The sequence below is a fragment of the Bos javanicus genome, chromosome 25 (assembly GCF_032452875.1).
Source record: "Bos javanicus breed banteng chromosome 25, ARS-OSU_banteng_1.0, whole genome shotgun sequence".
In the NCBI taxonomy this organism is placed as follows: Eukaryota; Metazoa; Chordata; class Mammalia; order Artiodactyla; family Bovidae; genus Bos; species Bos javanicus.
Genome location: NC_083892.1, coordinates 9,802,120 through 9,828,768, shown reverse-complemented (window position 1 = coordinate 9,828,768; position 26,649 = coordinate 9,802,120). Strand labels below are relative to the sequence as shown.

Here is a 26,649-nt window from a genome sequence, read left to right as displayed (position 1 = left end):
CCTGGGCCCCGAGGGGCAGGGCCTGTGCGCCTCTCCAGCTGAGAGCAGGGACTGCTGGTGGACTGCTGGTGGACTGACTTCCTGATCACCTGCTTGGCTGTCCCACCGAAGTCGTGAAGGTAGGGAACCATGGAAGGACAAGCCCACCAGCCTGGAGGAGTAAAGGAGCTGACCCGAAGGCTGTGTTGAGTGGAGGAGGCCCTGCCACCCCGGCCGCAGTGGGAGGATGAGACCACTCTAGCCTGAGGCTGGAGGGACACCCCCCAAAGCTGGACACTGAGCTCAGCTCCTCGGGGATGGCACCGCTATGCATCATTTGGACAAGAAACTGAGATTTAGGGACGCGTAGACTCTAAGGTGGGTGAAGTGAGGTTGAGTCATTCAACCAAGTGGTATGCTGAGAAAGTGTCACGTGCTGGGGACAGGAGACACTTTAAGGCACAGTTCTGGGATTCTAGCTGTTTGCAGATTTTAGGTCAGCAACTTAAAGGGAATTCTCCAATGGGCTTTTTACTTATGCGATTCTCAGCCTTCTGGCAGGCCCCTGACCCATATCAATAATAACAAAGAACAGAGATCAAGTGTAAAAATGTCATGTAATGGATACATGTATATGTATAGCTGAGTCCCTTCGCTGTTCGCCTGAAACTCACAATGTTGTTAGTTGACTATATGTCAATACAAAACTGGGGCTTCTCTGGTGGCTCAGACAATAAGGCATCTGCCTGCAATGCGGGAAACCTGGGTTTGATCCCCGGGTTGGAATGATCCCTTGGAGAACAGCATGGCAACTCACTCCAGTATTCTTGCCTGGAGAATTCCACGGACAGAGGAGCCCAGTGGCCTATAGCGTATGGGGTTGCAAAGAGTCGGACACGACTGAGTGACTAACACTTTTACTTTCAATACAAAATAAAAAGTTAAAAAAAAAAACACACACAGTAAAACTGAGAACACAGAGAGTGAGGCTATGGGCCAGGGTCAGAGTCGGCAGAAGGAGGATGGACACTGGTGTTGCTGACTCGCTGTGCAGGTCCAGGTTAAGTTCCTCAGCCACCCTGAGCCTCAGAAAACCTCAAACACAAAATGAGCATGTGCCTGCCTCTCCGCAGAGGGTTCTGCAGGTGAGATCACGGATTCATGAACATGCGAGGAGCCGAGCGCGAAGCACAGAAGGTGGCCCTTGACGGGGAGCCGGGGGAGCCTGCCCCGCCTCACTGAGGCTCAGCTGCTTCCTGACTTGGGCCCGCACTCCACCGCCCGCATATGCTGTTCCTGCCGGGAACACCTCGCCTCCTCATCCAGTGTGTCCAGTGAAACCTTCCACGGTCAACGCACACCATCTACTCAGGGAGGGGTTCCCTGATTCCCACTAGAGAAGGCCAGGTTTCCTGTTACCAGCCAGTTATTTACTGGTATGATTCTATGTATAATGCCTCCTCTTATAAGATTGCAAGCTCCATGTGGCAGGGCCATGGATGTCTGGTTTGCTCATGGCTGTTGCCCCAAGCACGGCGCTTGGCACAGAGGAAGCTCAATACATGTTTGTAGAACAAAGGAATGAATGAAAAGATGAACTCCATTGCTTTCACCAAACTCCATCTTTGTGGCTCCGCGAAGGCAAAGAGCTGAAGAAGTCTCCAGACATTCATCGCTCCAGGGCTTCACTATATTCTGCCAGCCCCAGAACTTTCCAGAAGGTTTCTAAATTTACCCTTGACCAGCGGACCCTTTATTCTCTACTGCGGAGGCTCCTGCGTTTGGCTGGTACACCAACATTTTCCACTGCAGGTCAGCACCTTATTATATATTTTTTAAAGAGTTCTGGCTGAAAGCCAGCCAGGGCTATAGAAAGCAGGAGAAAAAGCTGTTGATACCTCACACCTATTGGGCAAATGTCAACTGGCTTGAGGAAACTTAGACAGCCACTTAGTGCTGCCCGCCAAGCACAGGCATCTCAGGCCTGATTTATCAGTGGGCTCTGACAGGCATGCTCAGAAAACCCTTCTTGGCCCAGAAGTGAGAACAGGAGCCGGGAGCCACGTGTGAGGGGAGACCACGTGTGGGTTGAGATCATGTCTCAGCTTCCAACTCTTGACTCCCCCAGTGTGAGGCCGAGAATTTCTTCAGACCCCCAAGCCCTGAGCAGGATCCCTGGACCCCGGACCAAGCAGACCGTGGGGGTGAGGTGGCCTCGGAGTGGTCAGCCACCCCAGGTGCCACGTGTGACCTGAGCCCAACTGCCCAACCTCTCTGAGCCCCATCTTTTAAGTGGGGGCAGCCTTCCTCCACAGGTTGCTGTGACCCCTGTTTGTGGAGACACTTGGCCTGAGGCTGGCAACGTGGGGGAGCCTCAAAAATCTCCCTTCAGTGGTGCCTGAGCCACTGAGACATTTCAGCCTCAGGAGGGCTCCAGGGGCAGAGCTCAAAGCATGCAACTGCTCCTCGGAGGTGCCAGCTGGTGGGCAGCCTGTCCAGCCTCTCCAGCCTCAGTCTCTCTATCTCCCTCCCCACGTGGTATGACTGAGATCAGCCATGGGGAACGCTCTGCCTGTCCCGAGCTGCCGCACGATGTATGAGGACAGTGCCATCCTCAGGACCAGACTGTCATGACCTGGAAAGCTGCACCCAAATGTGTCACTAACCATGCTCGCCAAGGGTGCACCCCCACCGGCCTGGGGCCTGGCTCCTAGGTGGACCCCAATGGCCCCCACACCGCTCTCTCAGATCCACTTCCTACTGAGCAGCCACATGAGCTCGGAGAGACGTGTAATCAAGTGCAGTGCCCCCCAGAGGCGCAGAATGAAATCCACACGCCCTTCCCAGGCCTGGCCCTGCCGCCTGGGCGACCTTCTCCTCTACCCTCGACTACGGGTCCTGAAGTGACTGCCCACAACCATCACCCCATTTCTGTGCGTGCCTCCCCGATGCGGCTGTCTGCTGCAGGAGGTGCTAGAAGAGTGCGCACTCCTGCGGGGGCTCTGTCTTTGGTGGCTCTATCAGGGCAGGTTCCCTATGCCCTGAGCACCAGCCAGAATACTTGCACATGCCCCACGGAGGGGCCTGGAGGAGCTGGGTCAGTTGCCCTGCAAGGGGAGCTCAGGGCGGGCTGCTTGAGCCCTCTGGTTCCCCTAGTTGCTGAAATATCTGGACAGTGGGAGGCACCCATAGAGCTGGGCTCTGGCCCTAGTGAGGTGGGTGCCGTCATCAGCCCCATTTAACAGAAGAGAAGACCGAGGCTCAGGAACTTCCTGATATCACACAGCTGACGCTGACTTAAACCCAAGGGGGTCGGCTCCAGGATGTGTGCCCCTAACTTCCTTGTGGCAGTGGCTCCCTGGCAGGGAATGTGGCCGGTTTGAACAGTATGGTGGCACATGCTGGAGCTCCAATGCTGGTGGCCTTTAAGTGACTTGAGGCCAGCAGCTTCCTGAGGTACCCGGCCAGCCCGGGATGCCCCGCTGCTGACCCAGCGGGGCCAGGAGTGGGTACAGGGTGCTTTCTGCCTTTGCTCTCTGCTCAGAGAGGGGACAATGAGCAGGCCGTGGCCTCCCCCAGGCCCGGGCACTCTTACTGGGTGCTTTGGATGTTGCTCTGAGCCAGTGGCCACCTCCCTTGGGCATCAGGCAGGAAACCTGGCACACACACAAAAAGCATTTTTCCAGAACACCCAAGACTTTATAAATGTCAGCTATTTCAGAACATTCTCCACTTTACTAAAACAGTGTGTGTGGTGGGGTGGGGGGAGGTGTCTGGGGGAGAATCACTCCATCAGACTGATGCAGACCTGCTCAATTCATGAGGCTGGAGGGTGCGTGGGACTCAGCATCTGGGCCCAAGTGTAGCCGAGGAAGGTAACACGCTCAGAAAGCCACAACAAAGGACAGTTTTACCCCAGAAGCGCCACAGAGGCTTGAAGTCAACTTAGCAGGAAAGGAAAGAACACCGAGCGGGCAATAACCTCCTTCTCAGGAAGCAGGTAGAAAGAGCAGGAGTCTGAAACCAGGCTCAGTCTTTCTGGGACGAGGCGCGGGTGATGCTGCTTCTGACTTTTGCTCGCTCAGCTGCAAAAGCGGGATTAGTCACAAGACGGTTTTCGCATATTTACCTCCTGGTTTTCTGTAAAGCAACTGGCCTGGTGCCTCGCACATAGTTGGCATTCAATAAAAGGGACTTTTATCCTGGGGCCTTAAAAAAGCCTGTGATGCTAGAAGCATATACCGCACACACCACGTATCTGAAGTTTTTATAAACTCGCAAATATTTTGGGGGGAGTCACTGTAAAGCACCAGCCGAACTTGTATGTCACACGGTGACATATAAGTATGGCATATAAGTATGTCACACGGTTGAAGTGTCTACTCTTGAACCGCGTTGTAAGGCTGCGGCTTTCAAGGACCTGAGTTCACAGCGGGCAAAGATGGGGATGGAGGAAAACAACTCATCAGACCCCATTTGCTGAGCTTGGACCGCTTTCCTGATGACTTTGGGGCTTTAAGGAAGCAGGCTGCTTCAGTATGAAAGATGTCACAAAACAGCCATTCCCGTTACCCTGGGATAATATTGACTTCTGGCCCTTCGGGGATCTGAGATGCTTATAAAAAAAAAAAAAAACAACATTCAATAATACTCTGTGTGTGTTTTCGGAAAAAAGCACATTTATACAAAATGCCACGGCTGGAGAGCCACAAATAAAGGAAGCTGTATTTTGGTCATGGGATGCTGGCTACAGAGAAAAGTATGACAGAGAGGTGGACGCTCAGCAGGGGTGCCTGGAGAGAAGCCTTTGGGGGCTCCGTCATGCCGTCACACTCTGTCTGAGACGACAAGCCAAGCCACGGGTGGGCCAGCCCTTGGAGGCCCCTGCCAGCCCCTGGGAAACTTTCCAACCAACACAGCTCCTGAAGCCCTCCTGCACAGAACGACGTCCGCGAGCAATGACGGTGCTGGGTCAGAAGCGGGGATCATGGAGACACCCCTGTTAAATGCGCATGCATAACCAGGGCAACGAAGCCTGAGCGCCCTAACTACCGAGCCCACATGCTCTAGAGCCCGTGCTCTGCAACAAGAGAAGCCCTCGTGTGCTGCAGTGAGCGCAGCGCAGCCAAAAAAAAAAGGTACAGAGAACATTCCGAGAGAAACCAAGGCTCCTGGATACTCTGCCTGAAGGTATCACCCTTGTCCTCCACCCACACACTTTTATTGGTCACCAGATCCTGTTTGTTCCACAGCCTAGATACTTCTAGACACGCTTCATGTTTCTTACCCCAGGGAAATCCTTGTGCAAGGGGGCGTGGAGGCGCTCTTATTTGTTAAGGATAGAAAAAAAAAATTGGCCACAACCTAAACATCCATCAATGGGAGATTGGTTAAATAAACAGTGGTTTGCCTACGAGACCAACTGCTCCTCAGCAGTCAAAAATGAATGAGGGCGCTCTTATGAACCCACATAAAACAAATGCAAGACATTACTGAGTGGAAATAGCACTCATTTAGGTTACAAAAAAAAAAAAAAGAGGCAATATAATACTATGCTACAAGTACAGCATGTGTGTGTGTGCTGAGTCGCTTCAGTTGTGTCCTACTCTTTGCGATCCCGTGGACTGGAGCCCGACAGGCTTGTCTGTCTGTGGAACTCTCTAGGCAAGAATCTTGGAGTGGGTTGCCATGCCCTCCTCCAGGGGCTCTTTCTGACCCAGGGATCGAACAAGTGTGTCTTACGTCTCCTGAATTGGTAGGCAGGCTCTTTACCACTAGTGCCACCTGGGAAGCTCAGTATAGTGTATAAATACCCAGAAAAAAAAAGACTAAAAGGACATGACCCAAGCAGAGGAAGAGGGCACCTCTGCAGAGGCCTGTTCTCATTCACAAAATGGGCACAGCCCGCACTGCTCCGGAGGTCAGTGCCAAGGGAGGGGTCCCTTCTGTGCCCCCTTCACCCCTGCCCTCCAGACTCCAGTCGACCAAAACCCAAGCCTCCTGACTCATCGCTCCCCTTGCTGACAACCTTCCCTTCTGCTTCCAGGGCAAAAGTCCAACCCTCTTTTGCTAGCAGCCTTCACCATCTGACCCCGCCCAGCTTTCCAGGCTGTCCCGTCAATCCCCACGGCCCTGCCACTCAGTGTCACCTGCTCGTTCACGCGCTGTCCCCCCTACACCTGCCTCTCTGCTCTGCACAACCTGCTTATTTATTCTTGGCCACGCTGTTCTTTGCAGCTGTGCGCGGGCTTTCTCTAGCTGTGGGGTGCGGGTTTCTCATCGTGACGGCTTCTCTTTTTACAGGCTCCTGAGCACAGGCTCAGTAGTTGCAGTGCACGGGCTTAGTTGCCCCATATCATGAGGGATCTTCCCGGACCAGGGATCGAACCTGTGTCTCCCACATTGGCAGGTGGATTCTTAACCAATGGACCACCAGGGGAGTCCTGCACAACCTGTTTATAAGTCCATCTCCCCCATCTAGTCCTCTCTATATGCTCAGTATTTATTTGACTCACAGAAGACCTCAGAAAGCACCCTGCTTTTTGCCTGAACCTAGTTAGTGTATTTGTCATGTAACTCCTTGGAATTTTTAAAATCCTTTAAAAAAAAAAAAAAAAGCCAGTTCTTCCCTCACCTGCCCCCTCCCCAGTTCCTTCTCCTGGTGATCCCCTACCTTGGTCCCTAGGAGCTGCCATGCTTTGAGGGGGCCATTCAGGGCATAGGGGCCTCCCTGGTGGCTGCGACGGTAAAGAATCGGCCTGCAACGCAGGAGACCCAGGTTGGATCCCTGAGTCGGGAAGATCCCCTGGAGAAGAAGATGGCAACCCACTCCAATATTCTTGCCTGGGAAATCCCAAGGACTGAGGAGTCTTGTGGCTACAGTCCACGGGTCGCAAAGACTTTAGGGCATAGAAGGGAGGAGAGGACACGTGGAAAACCCAATTGCTTAAGCCCCTCTGAACCTTCAGTGCTGTGACTGCGTCTGGTCCCCACTTTCTGTTTTGGTTCTTCTCCAGCCTCACAGGTCCTTGTGAATTAACAACTCTTCTCCCAGCTGTCCGCACACTTAGCAATGCTGCTGACTTGGCACCTCACCCTCTTGGATCCAGAGGTGGGCATTGTGACTGGTTCTCAGGAAGTGGTAAAGTGGTTCTCAAACCCTGTCCCAGGGGAGCCCTGGGGTTCCTTGAGCTAGTCAGGGACATTTTAAGGCCAAAAAAAAAAAAAAAAAAGAATTCAAATCAAAGTAGTCTTTTTCCAATTCACAGATGAAATGAAGGGCTAGAATCTGCTCAGTTTCTAGGTTTTTATCCCACAAATGAGCCTTCGATCCTCTGCATTTGTTATCACTTGTCCACTAATAAGAACTTACAGCTGATAAAGGACTAGGCAGCAAAAAAGAAACGCTGATAAAAAAAGGCTTAGAAAGTTTCTTCAAATAAAGTTATGGACTTTCCTGTAGATGCAGAGATTTGCACCCGTGTTCTCTGCTGGTTTCTGTGCTCCTGAAACGGGACACAGTGACAGTGACAGTCCCCAGGGTTCCCCAAGCACACGCGGTCCAGTGATGCTCTGCCAGCAGACAGTCTTCAGGACTGAAGACACGGGGGTGCATGGAGTGGGAAGCAGACAGGCCAGGCACACTCCTCGCCTCCGAGCTTGGGTTTCCTGATCTGCACACGGAGGACAGGGGCCAGCCACCCAGGGCTGTTGTGCGGCTCAGCGGGAACTGCCCCGCTCGGGCAGGTGTGGAGTTGATGATCCACCAGTGTCACAGATGTGCCGGAGTGTGCTGGGACCAGGGCTGCAGGGGACAGGTCTCTGTTCATCTCTGGTCCTGGCTCTACCTCTAAGAGCTGTGATTGTTGTTGATGTTTGGTCACTCAGTCGTGTCTGACTCTCTGAGACCCCACGGACTGCAGCACGCCAGACCTCCCTGTCCTTCACTATCTCCCTGAGTTTGCTCAAACTCATGTCCACTGAGTCGGTGATGCCATCCAACCATCTCATCCTCTGTCATCCCCTTCTCCTTCTGCCCTCTATCTTTCTCAGCATCAGGGTCTTTTCCAATGAGTCGGCTCTTCGCATCAGGTGGCCAAAGTATTGGAGCTTCAGCTTCAGCATCAGCCCTTCCAATAGTTGTGGGATCTTAGGCAGATCATGTGACCATAATACTTATAGTCCTTCTGCAGGAGGAAGCACTTTCTGCCCTGGTGTTTTATCAGCACCCAATAAAAGCCTTTCTGAAACGAGCAACTCTGCATGACTACACAGCTTGTTATTTACAGTAGAAGGGGCTCCTGGATTATTAACTTTGTGCAAACTGATTTAAAGTGTGGAAAGGGAACTTATCATTTGGGGGCCGAAGGGTCAGCCCTGGCTTATAACAACGACCATAAAAAACATGGAGGTAACTTTTACTGCACCTGTGTGGAGGCCTCGTTCCAAGCGCTTACGAGAATTAACTCTTTTTACGCTCACAGGCGCCTAATGAGGTAGGAGACATTTCCATCCCTACTTTTATCTTTCTAACTGTGGTAAAACAAACACAGGGCCTCTCTGGTGGCTCAGGGGTAAAGAGTCTGCCTGCCAAAGCAGGAGATGCGGGTTTGATCTCTGGGTCAGGAGGATCCCCTGGAGAAGGAAATGGCAACCCACTCCAATATCCTTGCCTGGGAAATTCCACTGACAGAGGAGCCTGGAGGGCTATAATCCATGGGGTTGAAAAGAGTCAGACTTAACGACTAAACAACAACAAAAAAATATACATAACATAAAATGTACCATCGTAACTATTATTTAGTGTACAGTTCAGTCGTGTTAAGTACATTCACACTATTATGCATCATCCCCATTTTTCATATGAATAAACAGGCCCAGAGGGGTGACTAATTGACCCAAGGCCATGTAATGAGGACAAGGTGGAGCCAGGACTTGAACCTGATTGTCTGCTCCGGGGCTGTGCTAAGCCATCTCCTCTGAGGACTCACCTGGGCAAGCCCTGCTGCTGAGAAAAGAAACAGCACGAAGGATAAACAGAAAGAACAATGGGGCAGGACCCTGGCCATTCTATCTTCCCTTGGTACTTTTCCAGCTTTCTGATTGTGCTGCCATAAACGTGCTTCACTTCAACTAAGAAATCCGGAGTCGAGAAGCGACAGGAGCCGCGTTCTGGGAGCAGGGATGGGTGTGCCCCTGAGCAGCTGGGCCTCGCCCTGGCACTTGCCTCTTGTCCCATGCTGCCAGTGAGGCTGCCCTGTGTGGGCCCGCCTAAGCCCACAGAACATTCCAAGGCGTCACCAAGGTCAAAAGGCAGCGTGAAGCTGGGGTTTTGGCCTTTTCCTACAACCCGATGCCTGGGCTCCCAAGCTCTTCTCTGCCTGCAACCTGCTCCTTGACACACTGTCATCGGCTGACGTCCCCAGGGCACTCGCCTTCTTCAGTGTCTGAGGTGGGTAATGACCCCGAGCAGTGAGGCAATACTCAGTTCTTCGGAACTCTTTTCTCATCCCAGCTGCCACCTCTCAGGAAAAGCTTGTTTGGGGCCCAGTGGCTGGCACTGCCTGTGGGGTGTGTGTTTCACAAGAAGGCTCCTCAGACAAGTGCTGGTGTGTGTCTGGGGAAAGAGTCTTCAGCGGGGTGGCGGGGGGAGCAGGGCACATTCCAGGGAAGGGAACCTTGGTGTCCAGATTCGGGGATGTGGTTCCTTTGTGGGTGCTCCCAGCCTGACAGTATCCTCAGGCTCCCTCTTCACGGCTGCCCTGTGGGCTCCGAGAAGCAGCCTGGCAAGAAGGGACCCCATGGACTCGGCTCAGGGGCCCCACGCCTCGACCCAGCCACTCCAAGGCTGATTTCTTAGAAACATCTGCCAGGCAGCTTTGAAAGAAGTGCAGATCCTGCTGCTTTTGCTCAGGCAGGATTCTGAAATCTTGTTTCTGCGTTTTTATTCATGGTAGACCAGGAGCAAATTTGTATGAGGATGGCCTTGAGCAACCCAGACCCCAAGCCTGGTTGGGAAGCAGTGACTCTGGGAGAAGGGTGGCTTTCTGCATCACAGCCCTGCAGCTTTGTCCCCTATCCAGCGGAGGTGGGCTTGGAGCGGGTGGACTCAGGAGCAGGTGTGTCACAGAGAAGACAGGGATAGGAGCGTGCTGGCTGGGCCAGGGCCCCCAAGAGTCCCCTCTCTCCTGACCTCTGCCCTCCCGACCTCTCACTTAGAGACAGGTGGCAGAGCCATCAGGTGAAGCTGCTCGGCCATCACCAATGCCCAGTGTTAGTCGCTTGGTTGTGTCCAACTCTTTGTGGCCCCATGGACTGTAGCCCACCAGGCTCCTCTGTCCATGTAATTCTCCAGGCAAGAATAGTTGAGTGGGTTGCCATTCCCTTCTCCAGGGGATCTTCACAACCCAGGGCTCAAACCGGGGTCTCCCGCATTGCAGGCAGATTCTTGACCATCTGAGCCTTCAAGAAGATGGTATTCAGAGGCAGAAGTGGAGGGACAGGTCTCAGAGGTACGGGAGGAACAGGGGAAGGGACACTCGCTTCCAGAGCTGTGCGGAAGGCAGAGTCAGTGCATACAAATGCCGGGCACAGTTAGTGCTTCCAGAGCTGTGCGGAAGACAGAGTCAGTGCATACAAGTGCCGGGCACAGTTAATGCCTCCAGAGCTGTGCGGAAGGCAGAATCAGTGCATTCAAATGCCGGGCACAGTTAATGCTTCTGGTTAAACTGTACCCCACACTTCCAGAAATGGATGACTTTTCTGTCCAAAACATGCTGAGGGTTGGAGCTGACGATACGGTTTTTGTCCGATACCACTGAGGCCTAGGGTGGGGAGAATTCACTTTGGGAGCATCAAAACTGAGTCAGGAGTGAAAGGGTCTGGTGGTGGGGGGCTCAGGGTCCGACTGGTGCAGACCTGAGTTCAAAGCCTTGCTGAGGAAGACATATCGGTGTGACCTTGGGCGTGTGGGTGGCTTCTTTACATGCAGAACAGGAAAGTGGTAAAACCTTCTTTCTGAGGAAGATCAGTTGAGAGTCCTGCATAAAGTGTTTAGCAGCTTAATTATGTTTTGCTTCAAAAAAAAAAAAAAAAAAAAATGGGCCTCAAGGTCAGATTCAAGTTTCTGTAACTCTCTGTAACTCACCAAGCCAGTGGCTGGGGTCTCTGATGCAGGGAGGGGTTAACATGGGGCTGGGAAGACTGGAGGGAGGTGGGGGGCTGCTCTCCTTCCCATGTGACTCCAGAAAGGGTATTCCGCCCCCCCCCCCCCCTTGGGGGAGCTGGAAGGAGAGAGTTGGCTTCAGTTTTATAATCGGAAACAAGAAAAATAACAGGCTTGAAAAAAGGAGTTTCTGGGAAACACTGCCCGAGATGACATTAGCACCTAGTACGTTCTCCCCAGGGGAGAAGTCAGAACTGAGGTCTATGAATTAAACAAAGATTTGTTTTCTCCTGCCCCACCCCACACCTTTTTTTTTTTTTTTGGATGACAGTTCCAGGCTTTGTGGTCAGCTGGGCTGGCACCAGGCGCACTGCGATCCTGCATTCTTCCTCAGTTACTCAGCTGCCAAAGGCTGGTCCTGGAACGAGGCTGCCTTTCCACAGAACTATTAAGTATTCTGGGTCAGGGACTGATAAGGCTGGTTTATTTGCCTTTGACAACGATCACACCTGGGGAAGGTTCGGCACTTGCCCTTGTGCTCAGGGATTTCAATGTTTACGCAGAGACAGATGGTGCCCCGAACCCAGCAGGACAGGAAAGGAGAAAAGCTGACCCTCCTGCCGGCACACTGAGCCCCCCACTGACCGGGGCAGAAGCCCGGCCTGGGGGTGAGAGAGGCAGCAGTGACCCAGCCCAAACTCCAGCTACCAAGCCTCGCCCGCTTCCTGCTCACCGGGCACCGACTGGCTCATGGAGTGTCAACCAGTGAGGGCAACAGAAACAGGGCCCCAGAACCTTCTATGCTCACGAAGTGTCGACCAGAGAGGGCAGTATAAACAGGGCCCCAGAACCTTCTATGCTCATGAAGTGTCGACTGCAGAGGGCAATTGAAACAGGGCCTCAGAACCTTTTACACTAGCATGGCACAGTGATGGACAGGACAAGTGGGCAACTTTAGTTAAAGGGAAGGGCTCTGAAAACTGCGCCTCAAAAAGTTAAATTCGCATTCAACCCAGCAATTCCACTCCTAGGTAGAAATCCCCAAAGACTGAACATAGGTGTTCAGACAAAAACTTGGCGCGCACACACTCATAGTAGCCCTATTTGCATTGGCTCAAAGGTGGAGACTGCTGCCAGGGCTGCCAACAGGTGGAAGAACAAATGCACCAAAGGGGGTCCAGCCACACAATGGGGTATAACTCAGCCGTGAGAAGGAACAGAGCTCTGACACATGCCACAACGTGGATGCACTGCCAAAACATGATTCTCAGCTAAAGAAGGGCCTCCCTGGTGGGCCAGATGGTAAAGAATCCGACTGGAACGTGGGAGACCCAGGTTTGCTCCCTGGGTCGGGAAGATCCCCTGGAGTAAGGGCATGGCAACCCACTCCAGTATTCTTGCCTGGAGAATCCCGTGTACAGAGGAGCCTGGCGGGCTACAGTCCATGGGGTCACAAAGAGTCAGACACGACAGAAGTGACTGAGCACACACGCACGCAGAGGGGTTAGTAGCCCAGAATGTGAAGGTACCAATGCCACTGAATGGTGTTTTTCCAAATAGCTGGTTTTATGCTGTATGAATTTCACCATAATAGAATAAATAAAAGCCAGCTGCTCTATGGGGTGGGACTGGGGCAGCGGGTGTTGAGGCCCCTGGGGAGGCCTCTGAGGAGAAATTCGAGCAGGACCCTGAACGCTGAGAAGGTACCAGGCTCGCAGAGGGTTCCCGGTTCTAGCCAGAGGGCAGTGTGAGGACAGTGGTCCTTAAGGGGACACGCCTGGCGCTCAGGAGGTGCAGACAGAAAGCCAGTGCGACTGAGATGCTGGGCTGTATTATCCGCCAAGAGAGCCCAGGACAGAGAAGAGAGAGGAGCTGATTGTGGAAAGTGGACAGGGGCCAGATGGCGCAAGACTACCCTAAACAGGGTGGAGGACAGTGAAAGAGGCGGACAGACCCTCCCTGGAGGTGAAAGACTGGTCCAGGGCAGTTGACGGTCCTCAGCTGGGGAAGGGTCACTTTTGTTCAAATACGTCATTGAGCCCCGATCATTGAGTGCCAGTGGGCATCAACGTGCCTGGCTGTGTCCCACTGCAATCCCCCAACAAGTTGGGCCCTAGAGCCCTTCTGTTTGGGTAAGAATTAGGCAGGGCTTGGGTAGGACCCGACCAAGAGGGACTGTGGGGGTCTGTCATCAGCCCCCGCCCCCACCCCCAGGTATATGCCTGAGAGCAGCCCCTGGGCCAGAAGAAGCCCAGAAGAGGGGGTTTGGTTGGCGTGGGGAGGCCAGAGCCCTGGCCCTCAGATTGGAGGCCACTGCCCTCTGATGCCCGGGGTCACTTCTGGAAACAGCCTCTGCTCTGGGGTCTGCTGGTCCACGAGTGTCCGTGGAAAGACTGCCCTGTGGGCTAGTTTTGGATACCCCACCCCCTCTTGGCAGGTTCTGGCAATCGGCTGTCACTACAGGTCAGTGGAATGGGTCCTGGAAGGCACCAGCCATGGAGCACTGACCTCAGAGCTGGACTCTAGACCTGGATGTGCCCGCCCACCCAACACACTGGCCACTGCTGACCCTCTCTCCCTGGCCAGGCACGCTCACCAGCCTCTGCACTCCTGGAGCTGAACATTCTGTGGGGACGAGAGCCATAAACATAAAACTGGCCAATAAATAGAATATGTGATTTTTTTCAAAGCCAAATGGGACAAGAAAAATACATCGAAGTGGCCAGTCGCCTATTAGCCCTGATTTATATTCTACTTATAACATCTCATCCAAGGAAATGAAAGGTATGTGCTCATCAAATATAATCATATAGAGCTTTGAAAGGGGAAGAGAAACGGCTCTGTGACAACTCCCCGGGCCTGCAGAGAACAGCAGGAGACGTGTCACGATCAAGCCAGCCCCTCCAGCAGCCACCCCGGGGCAGGTGGCCAGCCGTGGTTTTTCCCTTGTCAACTCCTCTCCAGGCAGGGGGTATGTTGCAACAGTGCAGTCCACGCAAGGGATGGACACAGAGCAACACCCGGACGGCGGGTACGGACGCCACAGCATCACAGGCCAACCTGGGCCGGGCTTGCGAGGAGCCCTCTGGCAAACTCTTTGAGGAAGGTGAGTGCGGTGACTCTGACGTGCAACCGACGGGACTCGCATCTCACTCGCTTCGGTGACAGCGCTGAAGCTGAGGTGGGGGGATGCCACTGAAGACCTGGGGGAGGGTCTCAGTTCCCTGGTGTCCCCTGCCGAAGTGCTGCAGCTTAAACTACCCAATGTCTGGGGCCCCTGCGGGAACTCGTTGTCTCCCGAGTGTTCTCGCAGGGAGAAGGGCAACAGGTGGGTGCTGCCCTGAGGCTGTGCAGAGACTGAGGATGGAGGCTCACTCCTCACTCGGTGAAGGCTGAATGAAGGCGCCGTGTGACGGGGACACTCCAGGTCCCCGCAGGAGTGACACTCTTCCTGGGGGGAGAGGGTACCCAAATATGTCGGCCAGGTACAGAGCTGCTGGGCCACGCAGGCTAATGTGACGGGGCTGAGGGGGGCAGCGGGGATCAGGAAAGGCCTCTCTGAAGAGGCGGCATGCAGTCTGAAGCCCGAGTGATCATCAGGAAGTGGCCGCATGCAGATCTAGGGAGGAGCATGCAGGGCCAAGGCCCTGGGGCAGGAGAGAGCACCGTGAGCTTGGGCGGTGGTTCTCAAAGCGTGGGCTGGGGAACCCTGGGGGCGCCTCCCAGGGTCAGAATTCTCATAAAGATGACGACGGCATTTTCCTTTTATACTCATTCTCTCAGGAGGATGCAGAGGAGCTTTCCGGAGTCCATGCCAGCATGACAGATTGAAAGCAGAAGCAGCTATGAGAAAACCCAGCTGTTTTCTATTAAGCCAGATATTAAGGAGATTTGCAAAAATATAATATTAACTTTCATTTGTTTTGTTTTGCAAAAGACTTGTAGTTCATAAAGAACCATACTATTTATTGCTTTACATAGGATGGGTTATTATTATTTTTTAAATAAATAAATTTTAAAAGTATTTCTCAGTTTTAATTTCCAATAGCTGAAATATGGATAAGTATAATCCATACAAACTAAAGATCTCTGGGTTCCTTAATGCTTTTCAAAGAGTATAAAGTGGCGCTGGGCCTTCCCTCGCACTCCAGTGGCTAGGACTCCATGCTTCCACTGCATGGAGCACGGGTTCGATCCTCTGTCGATGAACTAAGATCCCACATGTCACACAGCCAAAAAACAAAAAAAAGAAAGGAGGGATCCTGAGGCCCAAACCTGGAGACACGCTGACTTGGAGGAGCAGCAAGGGTCGGGGGCTCGGGCAGGGGATGGGGTGAAGGCTTTGGGAGCTGCGTCTGAGAGGCTGGCCAGGGCTCATCACACAGCGAGCACTGAAGGCCAGAACGAGAGACCTGGATTTTGTTCTAAATTCAACGAGGAAGCTACAGGAGGGCGGCAGGGAGAGGCATGATGTGATGATGTGATTTATGTTCTAGAAAGATCCCTCTGGCTGTGTGGAAGGGAGGGGACGAGCCTGGAAGCCAGGGAACGTGTGGGTGCCGCTGCCGTGAGCGGGGGAGAGACGCTGGGGGCCGAGAGAGGGAGCAGGACCTGGTGTGTTCTGGAGGCAGAGCAGAAGTGGGTGTGGGAGAGTGAAGAGAAAAGATGAGGGATGATGCCAAGATGCTGGATGGCTGTGGGGCCAAATTCTGAGGCAGCAGGTGGTCAGGCACCAGGGGTGGGGGTGGGGGGAGCGGGGCGGAGGGGCGGGGTCCCCTCTATGAGAGAACGCTGACTCTCTCTGAGTCATGCAAAGCCTCACCACTTTCCACTGGCTCTTTAGGTCACATCTCTGGCCCAGGCAAGGACAGGCGGGCAGCGAGGCCTCTCTCAAAGGCCCTGGAGCAGGCGTCTTGCGGCCACATCTCTGAGAATGTTCCCTACCACCAGCCCTGCCAGGGGCTGTTGTGGGGAGTCACTGCTAAGGAGTGAGTGGTCACTTTCAGGAGCTTCCTGTGACCTGCCACAGTCCCACCTGGTACCCTGACCCTGGGACCAGCAAGAGGACACTGGGCATCCCAGCTGTGCCAAGCCCTCTGCAAGGCAGGCCCAGGCCAGCGATGCCCCTGGCACTGGACAACCTGGCCCCTCTCTGGAGGTCAGGTGGGATGGGAGAAGTGATCGCACAGCCATCTGCAAACATGGGGGAATCATGCAGATGCCCAAGAACTTGACATTTGGCTCTGTTGATTACTTTACGCTCGCCTTGTTCCAAAGACGAGGCAGTGAAATGAGGACCAAGCTTTCCTCCTTAATCCATTACTTGCTGAGCTCAAAGAAGCCCTGATGACCCTAAAGAAATGATTTCTTAATTCACAGAATCTTGTACGTCAATTACATTTCAATTAAAAAAAATTACAAAGTGTACTTATAGACATGTTATAATAAAATTACAACTGTGTGTGGGATTTCCCTGGCAGTCCAATGGTTAGACTCTGCCCTTCCAATGCAAGGGGTACAGGTTCCATCCCTGGTCGGGGAACTAAGATCCCACATCCTGTGCAGCCAAAAAAAAAAAGAATTCTAACTGTGTGGGGAAAAAAAAAAGGAAAGGAAGAAAGAAATGATTTCTTACCAGGCTTGTCTGTATTTAGTTAACCTAGACTTATGGTCATCATTCATGTCTGCTTAGCAACCATCTCTACAGAGCATGAAGCAATCTGGAGAATTTTTTAAAAATGTTTATTTATTTGGTTGCGGCACGCGGGATCGTCACTGCATTATGCGGGACCTTTCTCTGATGCGGCTCATGGACTCTCTAGTTGAGGTACACAGGCTCAGTAGTTATGGCTCACAGGCTTAGTTACTCTGTGGCATGTGGGATCCTAGTTCCCCGACCAGGGATTGAACCCGAGTCCCCTGCATTAGAAAGCAGACTCTCAACCAATGGACTACCAGGGAAGTCCCAATCTGGAGAATTTTTAACAAAGAACCCTTCAGACCCCTCAGCAGGCAGAACTGTCTCACATTTCACGGCTGAAACAGATGCAGGACTGCAGTCAGTCTCGAAACCTAAGACCGGATTAAGAATGGAAGCAATCGCAGGCTGTGGGTGGCAGCGTGACCTGGCACACTTTTTTCTGGGGCTATATATATTAAGATCAAAAACCTCCCCTTTGACTCAGCATTTATCCCACCGATACGTGACATTTGCACACTTACAACAAGGATACCCCAAGGAGAGTCACTGTGATGGACGGGCCAGACACTGGAAATGACCAGCATCACTGTCCAGTGTCAGCGACCAGCGTCCAATGCCCATCAGTATGAAATGTTACAGAAGGTTATTTTGGTCCATCCATACGAAAAAGTACTCTACCACAGTGAATGAGCATCAAGTCGGTTTACACATGCTTCCACGTAATGCTGACTTGTCAATAATCAAACTCAGTGAGATGCAGAATCACAAATACAGTATAACCCTGGGGTGTAAAAACAGACAAGCAAAACATGTCTGGAAGGACATGCAAGAAACTGTTAACCATGGTCACTTCTGGGGCTAAGCAGTCTTATTTTTCATCTTATCATGTCCTGTTTGGGTTTTAAGAAGTCATATGCTTATAGCATATACTATATGAATGCCATGGACAAAGGAGCCTGGCAGGCCACAGTCCATAAGATCGCAAAGAGTTGGACACGACTGAAACGACTTAGCATGTATAGCATATACTATATTTCTAAAATGAATAAATCAAATCGAAGAACGAAATGGGAGGTGAAGGGAAACAGGGACCCTGGTTTGGGTCAGGTTCTATCCACTGCATTCGATTCTTAACTGGGTAACTGCTTTTGAAAACATTTTGCAACATTTGCAGTTGAGGTTTGAAGCCCTAAGCCTGGAGGGGTGAAGTTGCAGGGAACAGCTTGGCCAGTTTTCTGAAGTTCTCTGAACAAAGGCAAGGTTCTTTTGTGAGAGGTCAGGGTGCAGACATATCAGAACAGGAAGAGGGTGCGCACTGGGCCTTGTGGAGAAGTGGTACTTTCGGCTCCACCGGGAGACTCTGAATTTTCTATTCATGCTTCTCTTTGAGATAGGCGGGGAGGAAAGTTACAGCTGTACTTTGGTGAAAGTGGGAAGAGAAGCTCCCAGAAAAAAGACAGTGGCAGCCACCCTGTGGGCAGTGGGACCTTCTTGTGAATTCTCACTTCTTTAGGAGCTTAAATAGGAACCACACACACCAACTCTTTCTAGTCATCCTACATGGAAAAGGAAATGACTCTTCCACAACCTCGTTACTAATACTCTAAGTATTTCCAAGAAACTTCCAAGAAAGTTTCAGTCTTAATTCTGAGAAGCTCTTCTACATCCTCAAACAAATCTCTGGAAAACCAAACCCCGGTGATGGAACATCAAAGGGAAAGCCAAGATTTCTTTCTGGGGCTTGTGTTTGATCTTGCACTGGACTTTGGTAAGTTCTAAGAAGCTGGGTTTCTGAGAGGAGAAGGGATGCTTACAAATGCTCAAGATACAGAAGGTCCTGGAATCGACCCTCTCCCTCTCCCTGGAGGGGACAGGAGGTGGCGTCGCGGGGGGCTTACCTGGCACCCTGTCCACAGAGGCGAACACGGAGCGCTGCACCGTGGGGTCGCTGCTGCCCCGGCGGCACTGGTCGTAGAAGCGGAAGGGCAGGTGCTGGGCGGAAGATGAGCCGAGTCCAAACCCCAGGACCTCAGTCGTCGGCTGGATCGGAAGGTCCAGGAGGGCTGTGTTCAAACAAACCCGTGGTTCAAGCTCAGCACGTACGATGGGAGTGTAGGTGATGAGACTTTGGGTGGCTGTAGTTGGTGTGGCTGTGGCCCAGCCAGGCTCATCCCTGGGGCATTTCTAGGCAGGCAGCCGGTAGCCTTGAGCTGGGGAGACCAGCGTGACACCGAGGGTCTCGACTGAGGCTCAAAACACAAGGGGCGCCTTGCGCGGGGTTCAGAGAGGAATGCCAGGCCTATCTTCACCTCAGATTCTTGGTTTCCATACACAAAAAACCGTACCAAGGCTTAGCATTATGTACGGTTTCAGACCCCGAACCAAACGGGGCCAGTTGTGCCACGAAATTCACAAATCTATGCGTGCAGGGAAGTGTGTGTGAGAGAGAACACACACGCTCCTGTGCTTGTGTGTTTATGACTGTGTGCGTGTATCTGTCGCTGTCTTCCCTTCCACACACAAATCTCACAATACAGCAAAATTTGGAGGGGCCCTTTAGAATTTATTTAAGAAATACCCAACGCGTGGGACTTCCCAGGCGGTACAGTGATTAAGACTCCACACTTCCAACACAGGGGACCACAGGATCAATCCCTGATCGGGGAACTAAGATCCCAGATGCCGCATGGCATGGCCAAAAAAAAAAGAAGAAGGAAATACCCAAGGCGTTAGTTCTAACAGCCACTTCACAGCATAATTCTCCATTTTCAAATGAAATATTTAGCCTTCATGCCAACTGTGAGAGATTGCTTTACATTAAAAAAAAAAAAAAAACACTCTGGAAATAAATCTTTAGAGAAAGGACTGAATGATTTAAGTTACTTTGCACATTACAAAATGCTTCTGTAATGATTTTGGAGGCCAAGTTTCAGCTAAGTGAGAAATAAGATGCAGACTATGTGTGATGAAGGCCTGCGCCGATCAACGGAGCACATGCCAGAAATAACTGAACCCACCATGCCCAGAAACCCCGCCCTCTAAGTGTTTATTTTCAGGAGACCCCTCAAGAACACTCCCCTTCTCCCCCAGTGGAAGGCCCTGGTTTCTTGAGATAGGCTGGTGGTGATTTCAGGAGTTGATAGAATGCCTTTTCCCCAAGGAGGATGCTGTTCTTTCTGCCCTGATGAAGGGAAGGCTCTCACATCAGCACCTTCTAAGAAAGCTGGGGCCTTCCTGACACTGGATGGCGCAGGGTCTCCTCACTGATTCACCGCATCCCTGCGCCACGTGAAATGATGCTTGCGAATCCAGTGCTGGGTCCCGGCCCCCTCATCAGGCAGGGCTGCCTCTCGTGAGAGCTGGGAACGGAGAGGAGGAAGGGACGGGCTTTAGCGCAGGAAGTCCTGCCCTTGGGTTCTGACAACCAGCTGCCTGTGTGGCTTTGGGCAAGTCACCAAGCCTCAGTGTACTCATCTATAAAATGGGTGAACAGGCCCTACTCATCTCCAGGGTGGTTTTAAGGGTCAGAGGTGGTAGACGAGAATCAAAGTGAAGTGAAGTCGCTCAGTTGTGTCCGACTCTTTGCAACCCCATGGACTGTAGTCCACTAGGCTCCTCAGTCCATGGAATCTTCCAGGCAATGAGAATCAAGGCACTCTGCAAATATAAGTTAGAGGACGCCGTGTGCTGGAGGGGAGCACCACTGTCCACACGGATGGCCGCACCTCTTTGAGCAGCCTCAGACATTCTAGAAACCAAACGCTTAGGATTCTCCACCCTCTCACCAAAACACAACTGATTCCTGCATCGTGGGTGTCCTCTCCTAGAGGAGTCATCAGGGCGCTCGAGGTCAATGTGAGACCCATGCTGATGGCTCAGAGGACACCCAGCGAGGGGTGCCGCACTCACCCGCTATCCTCTGCATCTTCATGCGTCTCGCCTGGATGCGGCCCTTGGCCAGGCGCTGCTTGGCAATGATGCAGCGGATGTGGTCCGAGAAGATGAAGGTGGCTTGCAGGATGGGGAAGGGCTTGGAGTGGGGGCTGGATGCAGGCTTGTGGATGGTGATATTCAGGGCGCGGCTGTCGTCCTCCACGCCGGTCACCTGCATGTCCTGGGGCGGGGAGGGGGCCAAAGAAAGGATTTCCGTTAGGTTCAGTTAGGAAGGGCGTTCCGTTAGGAAGGTCGCTGCTTGGAGGCTGTGGACCCACGTCTCCTCTAGAACAAGGGCCCTCAGACTGAAGTTTGCTTTTGTTCTGAAGGAGACCATCAGTCCCCAAGTGTTGAGGAGTGTTGAGGATGGGCACAAACCAGACCGGCCCTGGTGGGGGACGACAGGGTGGGAAGCACAGCCGGCTCAGTGGCTGGTGCTGGCTGCGGCAGCTGGTTTTGTCCCCACAAAGACTTGAGTCAGCTGGTGAACATGCAGGACGCCAGCGGCCTGTGGGATCACAGTGCTTGACCAGGGATTGAACCCGCACCCCCTTGCATTGGAAGGCGGATTCTTAACCACTGGACCAGCGGGAAGTCCCAAACCCTAACAATTCTTGCTTCTGAGAAACCAGAGATAACAAACCCAAGGTCCTAGTTCTTTCTGGCATGATTTCACCTACTAACGATTCCTTTCCTGCTTCTCTTAAGAAAGTGAAAATTGCTCAGTTGCGTCCAACTCTTTGGGATCCCACAGATTATACAGTCCATGGAATTCTTTAGGCCAGAATACCGGAGTGGGTAGCCTTTCCCTTCTCCGGGGGATCTTCCCAACCCAGGGATTGAACTCAGGTCTCCCTCATTGCAGGCGGATTCTTTACCACATGAGCCACAAATGAAGCCCAAGAATACCGGAGTGGGTAGTCTATCCCTTCCCCAGCAGATCTTCCTGACCCAGGAATTGAACCGGGGTCTCCTGCATTGAAGGCAGATTCTTTACCAACTGAGCTACCAGGGAGGCCCTCTCTCTTAAGAAGAGGGCATCATTAGCTCCTATTTGTATGCCTCTGACAAATTCCTGGTCCCTAAAGAAAAAAGCTAACTCTGAGAAAGAGACATCTGAAGAAAGTTGCCCTTGAAAGGTAGAGAAGGACTCACGTAGACCAAGTATTAGGACAAATGCGATCCAAAGCCTCAGAATGGATTCTGTGCAAACAATCTGCTTCCCACTGAGGTTTGAGATAAAAAGCAGAGGACAGGAGACAAGCATGAAAGTCAAAGGCTAGAGGAGGGGGCGGAAATGTTGAAAAGGCTCATGAAACAAGACAGAGACTGTCCATAGGCATTCCACCTGGCACGGAACGTTGCAGTGGGGATTAGATGAGATATTATGCTTTTAAAATGGAGAGAGAGGCTGGCGCGTTGTAACAGTCTGACAAATAGGCGCTCCTGGAAGAAGACCAAAAGAAAAGGTTTATGTGGCTTTCATTGTCTGATGGACGACACGTATTAATCCTTTGAGGGAGAAAAACACTTTCCTGACACTAAATTCTAAAGGAAATTGATTATAAGCCTAGACAAATAAGAAGCAGCACTAAGTCACTTAATGGACAGTCTCCGACGTGGAAGTCTTTTTTCAAATGCGAGCTTCTTCAGATGGTTGCTGTGCACATCACCCTTCTGTAAAAGACATTTTTTAAATGGAAAGATCTTGAAAAAGAGGAGGCTGGGAAATGGTTGCAACAGCATCTTCAAACCCATGGGTGGTCATCTCGGGGAGGGGGGTCACACTGGAGACAGATGTGGGTTGGCCCCGGCAAGGCCTTGCCAACAGCCAGGACTGCCCAACAAGGAAACAGGCCCGGCGCAGGGCAAGTAAGGCCCAGGGGGTCTGGTGGGGGCGCGGGATGGAAGGCTGTTTTCAACTCGCCTGGCTCTATGCTTCCTTTGACCAACCAGCTGGCATTAGTCACCATCATTAGACAAACAGTAAGAAAGCCCAAGCTCCAGCTTGGTGTTTGGCAATTTAAAAGCCCAGGCTTGATGGAGAGACGGAGGACACAGGAACTTCCATAAATCACCAGCGGCAACAATCATCCTAGAGAGGAGATGAGCCCAGCCCAACTTCTTGGTACCTGCCCTAGGGAAACCCTGGCCCAAGTGCACAAGGAAGTCCAGACAGTTTTGTTCACGGCAGCACCATATGTGAAGGTAGAAAGCTGGGGACAACCACAGGGCACTGACTACCTCCGCCTTGGGATGTGGGCAGGCAGCAGGTATAAGAAAACCAGAAAGTCTCCACAGACTGACAGTCAGGGCTCTAAAACATTCACTGAGTGAAAAAAAACAAAGTGTAGAATACACGCAACGTGACAGAATAAAGAATGCACACAGACACGCCCTCTTTTGAGTACCTGTGTACAATTTTTAAAAACAGTACGTGCACGCTAAGTGGCGTCAGTCATGTCCGACTCTTTTGTGACCCTATGGACTGCGGCCCGCCAGGCTCCTCTGTCCACGGGATTCTCCAGGCAGGAATACTGGAGTGGGTTGCTGTTTCCTACTCCAGGGGATCTTCCCGACCCAGGGATCGAACCTGCGTCTCCTGCGTTGGCAGGCAGATTCTTTAGCACTGGGTCACCTGGGAAGGACAGTACACGCAGTTCCATTCACACGTGCAGTTGGCAAAGCACCGTATCTGGTAACAGAGGAGGGGCGTCAGAAGTGAGTTTTGGTTAAAGAGAACTTGGCCCTTATCTGTGAGGTGTTCTAACTGCTGTCAGGGTAATCTGTTCACACAGCCCTTATGTCATTAGCACTGGACTGTAAAGATGACACTTTGGTGGGTGTTTGCACAGCCAGTGGAGAAGAGCTTCCAGGCTTCTCAGCCATCGTACCTGCAGAAGGCCGGCGAACTTGACCACTCCCCAGCCCAGCCTGGACACGTCGGGCTCCACCAAGCTCATCTGGTAAATATCGACAGCCAGGAACCGCTGGAGCATGCCGCCGTCCTTGGCGACCACCGTGCACGCGATCAGGTCGCTGTTGTCTGGGAGGAGGGGGACAGAGAGCAGGGTGAGGTGCAGCCCGCTGCACAGTCTGAGCGACACATATGGGCTGGTGTGTGTTCTGTCGGGCGGCACAGCTCAGCGCCAGACCCCAGCCTGGCAGTCACACACACTGGGTTCCGAGTCCCTCCTCTGAGTCATGCTGGGCAACCTTCTGTACCTCTCTGGGCTTCAGACTCCTCATCCAAAAAATGGGGATCATGCCCAACCCACTCAAAGCATTGTTTGTGAGGACCAGCTCGAATAAAATACATAAAGCACAGTACAGTCGCAACGAACGACTTCCGGTCTGAGAGCGCGTTTCTAAGTCCAAAGAAGTTAGCCCAGGTACCCGACTAACAGGGTTGGGTACATAGTATTGTACTTTACTAGGTTTTTAATACTTTTCACACAAATAATACACAAAAAACAAACACCAAAAATTAAGAAGACATTTTTAATCTTATAGTACAGAACTTTAAAAATTACAGTCATATCAAATACATCCCTGCTGCTTTTACACTGGCTTCTGAACATGCTGGGTTCAATAAAGACACTCTACTACTGCACTCTATACAGTCCTGTACGTTAAAGTGCACAAAAGCACAGCCACATGCAGAGGATGCACTCGCGTGTCAGCGTATGCCAGAGATGTGAACTAACTGACGCGCTGGGACATATGAATTCACGTTTGCATCTCTCAAAGTTGGCAACTTGAAGGTTCGTGTGTGGGGGACTTACTATACAATACTGGCTGTGAATTAGGCACTGCAACTGTAGCTAAAAAAACACCCAACAAACCCAGAATCCCAGTAACATTTCAGTGCTTCCCTGCAGGCGTTGGCGGGTTACACCTCTGACTGTGTTTGCCCAGATTAAGTGAAGACAGGAAAGGAAGAGCCCCCCGTTTGGTTACAGAATCATCAAGACTTCATCTTGGTGTCTGACAACTTAGAGCCTAGCTCTACATGAGACGGTGTGTGATTTCAGGCAAGGCACTTGGCCCCTCTAAACCACGGTTTCTCATCTGTAAAATGGGAATAATGTCCCTGATCTGGAGATGTTTGATACCTTAAAATGAGAACAGGCAGGGAAAGCATTTAGCAGGGTTTCCTCAGCTTATGCCTGGTCCCTTCTCTTAGCTGGAAGTTATTGCCAGATTTGATGTCTAATTTAGTGCCTGTCCTTGATGGCTTGGAACTCACCAGAGTAACATAGGGCCATTAAATCTCTGGTCTGCTTTGAGTTCCCTCCAGTGAAATCCTCTGTAATATGTTTTAAGAGAAATAGCTGAACCAGGAAACAACCTAAATACCCCCAAAGCGGGGAACCACGTGAGTATGATTTTTTTCCCATCATATGGAAAATTACATACCCATTTAAAAGTTATGTTTAACCAAAGTGTGAACTGTGGTTACTTAGGAGGAGGGAAGTGAGAATTGGGGGTGGGTGGGACTGTGTGTGTGTGTATATGTAGTTGTGTGCGTGCGTGTGTGTGTGTGTGTGGTATCAACAGGAGAACTTTAATTTTTGCCCTCTGTATCACTGATTTGCTTGAAATTATTTTAAAATGAGAAGGTATTCAATATACACTTTTGAAATATACATTAAAGACCCAAGTAAAAAATCCTATTTACCAATAATTGCAACGGCACTGGGAAAGACATTACATGTTTAAATGAACATGATGATAAAAACTTTGTAACTGTGATTTTGGTAGGTTAAAAGATAGTATCCCTACAAAGAAATACAAGCTTGGAGAAATATACTAAAACGTTAAAAGACATGTCTGATTAGAAGAATGGTGGGTGAATTTTTTTTTTTCCTTAAACAGCTTTATGGAGGGATAATTTATATACCATAAAACTCACCCATTTTAAGTGTACAGTTTGAGTTTTGGTAAATTTAGAGCTGTGCCCTGTGACACTCCAGCGGTAGAACACTGTCAGCACCCCAATACATTCTGTAACCTAATACTTGGCTTCACTTTATTGGTGGTGGGCGGTGGGGGGAAAGTAACACAGATAGTAACAATCCTGGCCCCAAACACAGGAATTTGCCAAGGTTTTGCCTCCCCTCATTTCTGCTCTTCATTTAGACCTAAGGAATGACGGGCACATTTCTCCTCTGCCCTCTTCTCCCCTCGCTCCTCCGCCTCCCTGCCCTCACCTCCCACACTACCTCCGCTTAACGCTCTAAGCACACAGTCTGAGATCCTGGCTTCCTGGGATGTCTTCCGGTCCAGCAGCTGTGACAGGCCTTGTGATTCTGTCTCTTCTCTCCAGCATGTGACCACCTGGCACGGCCAGAAACCCCACGGCCAACACTAGCAGCAGACAGGCTCAACTCTCTGGCTTGCATGTTCTCATTCTCGAGGGCAAGGAGCTTCCTCCCTTTCGCAGGAGTCTAGCCAAGTATTTAACAAGAGTTCTAAAAATGACTTTATCCAGAATTTCTAGTTCCATGCAGAAGACATCTAGTCTTCTGTATCCTCAGAGGTGGAAGTCCTCACACTCTTTCTTGCAAACATTTTCTTTGCAGTGCATGGAGTCTGGCTTCCCAGGTGGCGCAGTGGTAAAGAACCCGCCTGCCAATGCAGGAGGCACAAGAGAGCCGGGTTTGATTCCTGGGTTGGGAAGATCCCTTGGAGGAGGAAATGTCAACCTACTTCAGCACTCTTGCCTGAAAAAAAATCCATGGACAGAGGAGCCTGGAGGGCTACAGTCCATGGGGTGGCAAAGAACTAGACACGACTGAGCGTGCGTGCACACGCATACACACACACACACACAAGTAGAGTTTACTTTCTTTACTCAATATTTACATCA

General features: G+C 51.5%; 1 protein-coding gene and 1 long non-coding RNA gene across 9 annotated transcripts in view; one reads left to right on the top strand and one right to left on the bottom strand.

Annotated features, from left to right (window-relative positions):
• CLEC16A (C-type lectin domain containing 16A) overlaps positions 1-26,649 on the bottom strand; it is a 234,618-nt gene that overhangs the window by 40,898 nt on the left and 167,071 nt on the right. For all 5 annotated transcript variants that reach the window (XM_061401133.1, XM_061401131.1, XM_061401129.1 and 2 more), the window contains 3 exons: positions 23,672-23,823; positions 20,754-20,958; positions 18,743-18,907 (listed from right to left, as the gene is read on the bottom strand). In XM_061401133.1, the coding sequence (XP_061257117.1) occupies positions 18,743-18,907; positions 20,754-20,958; positions 23,672-23,823 (522 nt within the window). The remainder of the gene's footprint in view (positions 1-18,742; positions 18,908-20,753; positions 20,959-23,671; positions 23,824-26,649) is intronic.
• On the top strand, positions 8,914-15,167 carry LOC133238240 (uncharacterized). 4 transcript variants are annotated; one of them, XR_009733478.1, is made up of 3 exons: positions 8,914-9,430; positions 13,581-14,249; positions 14,927-15,167. It is a non-coding gene; the product is annotated as an uncharacterized LOC133238240 (long non-coding RNA). The 4 variants fall into 4 exon arrangements; XR_009733479.1 differs by lacking the exon at positions 8,914-9,430 and adding an exon at positions 11,475-12,445; XR_009733481.1 differs by lacking the exon at positions 8,914-9,430 and having other exon boundaries at positions 11,475-13,927; positions 14,108-14,249.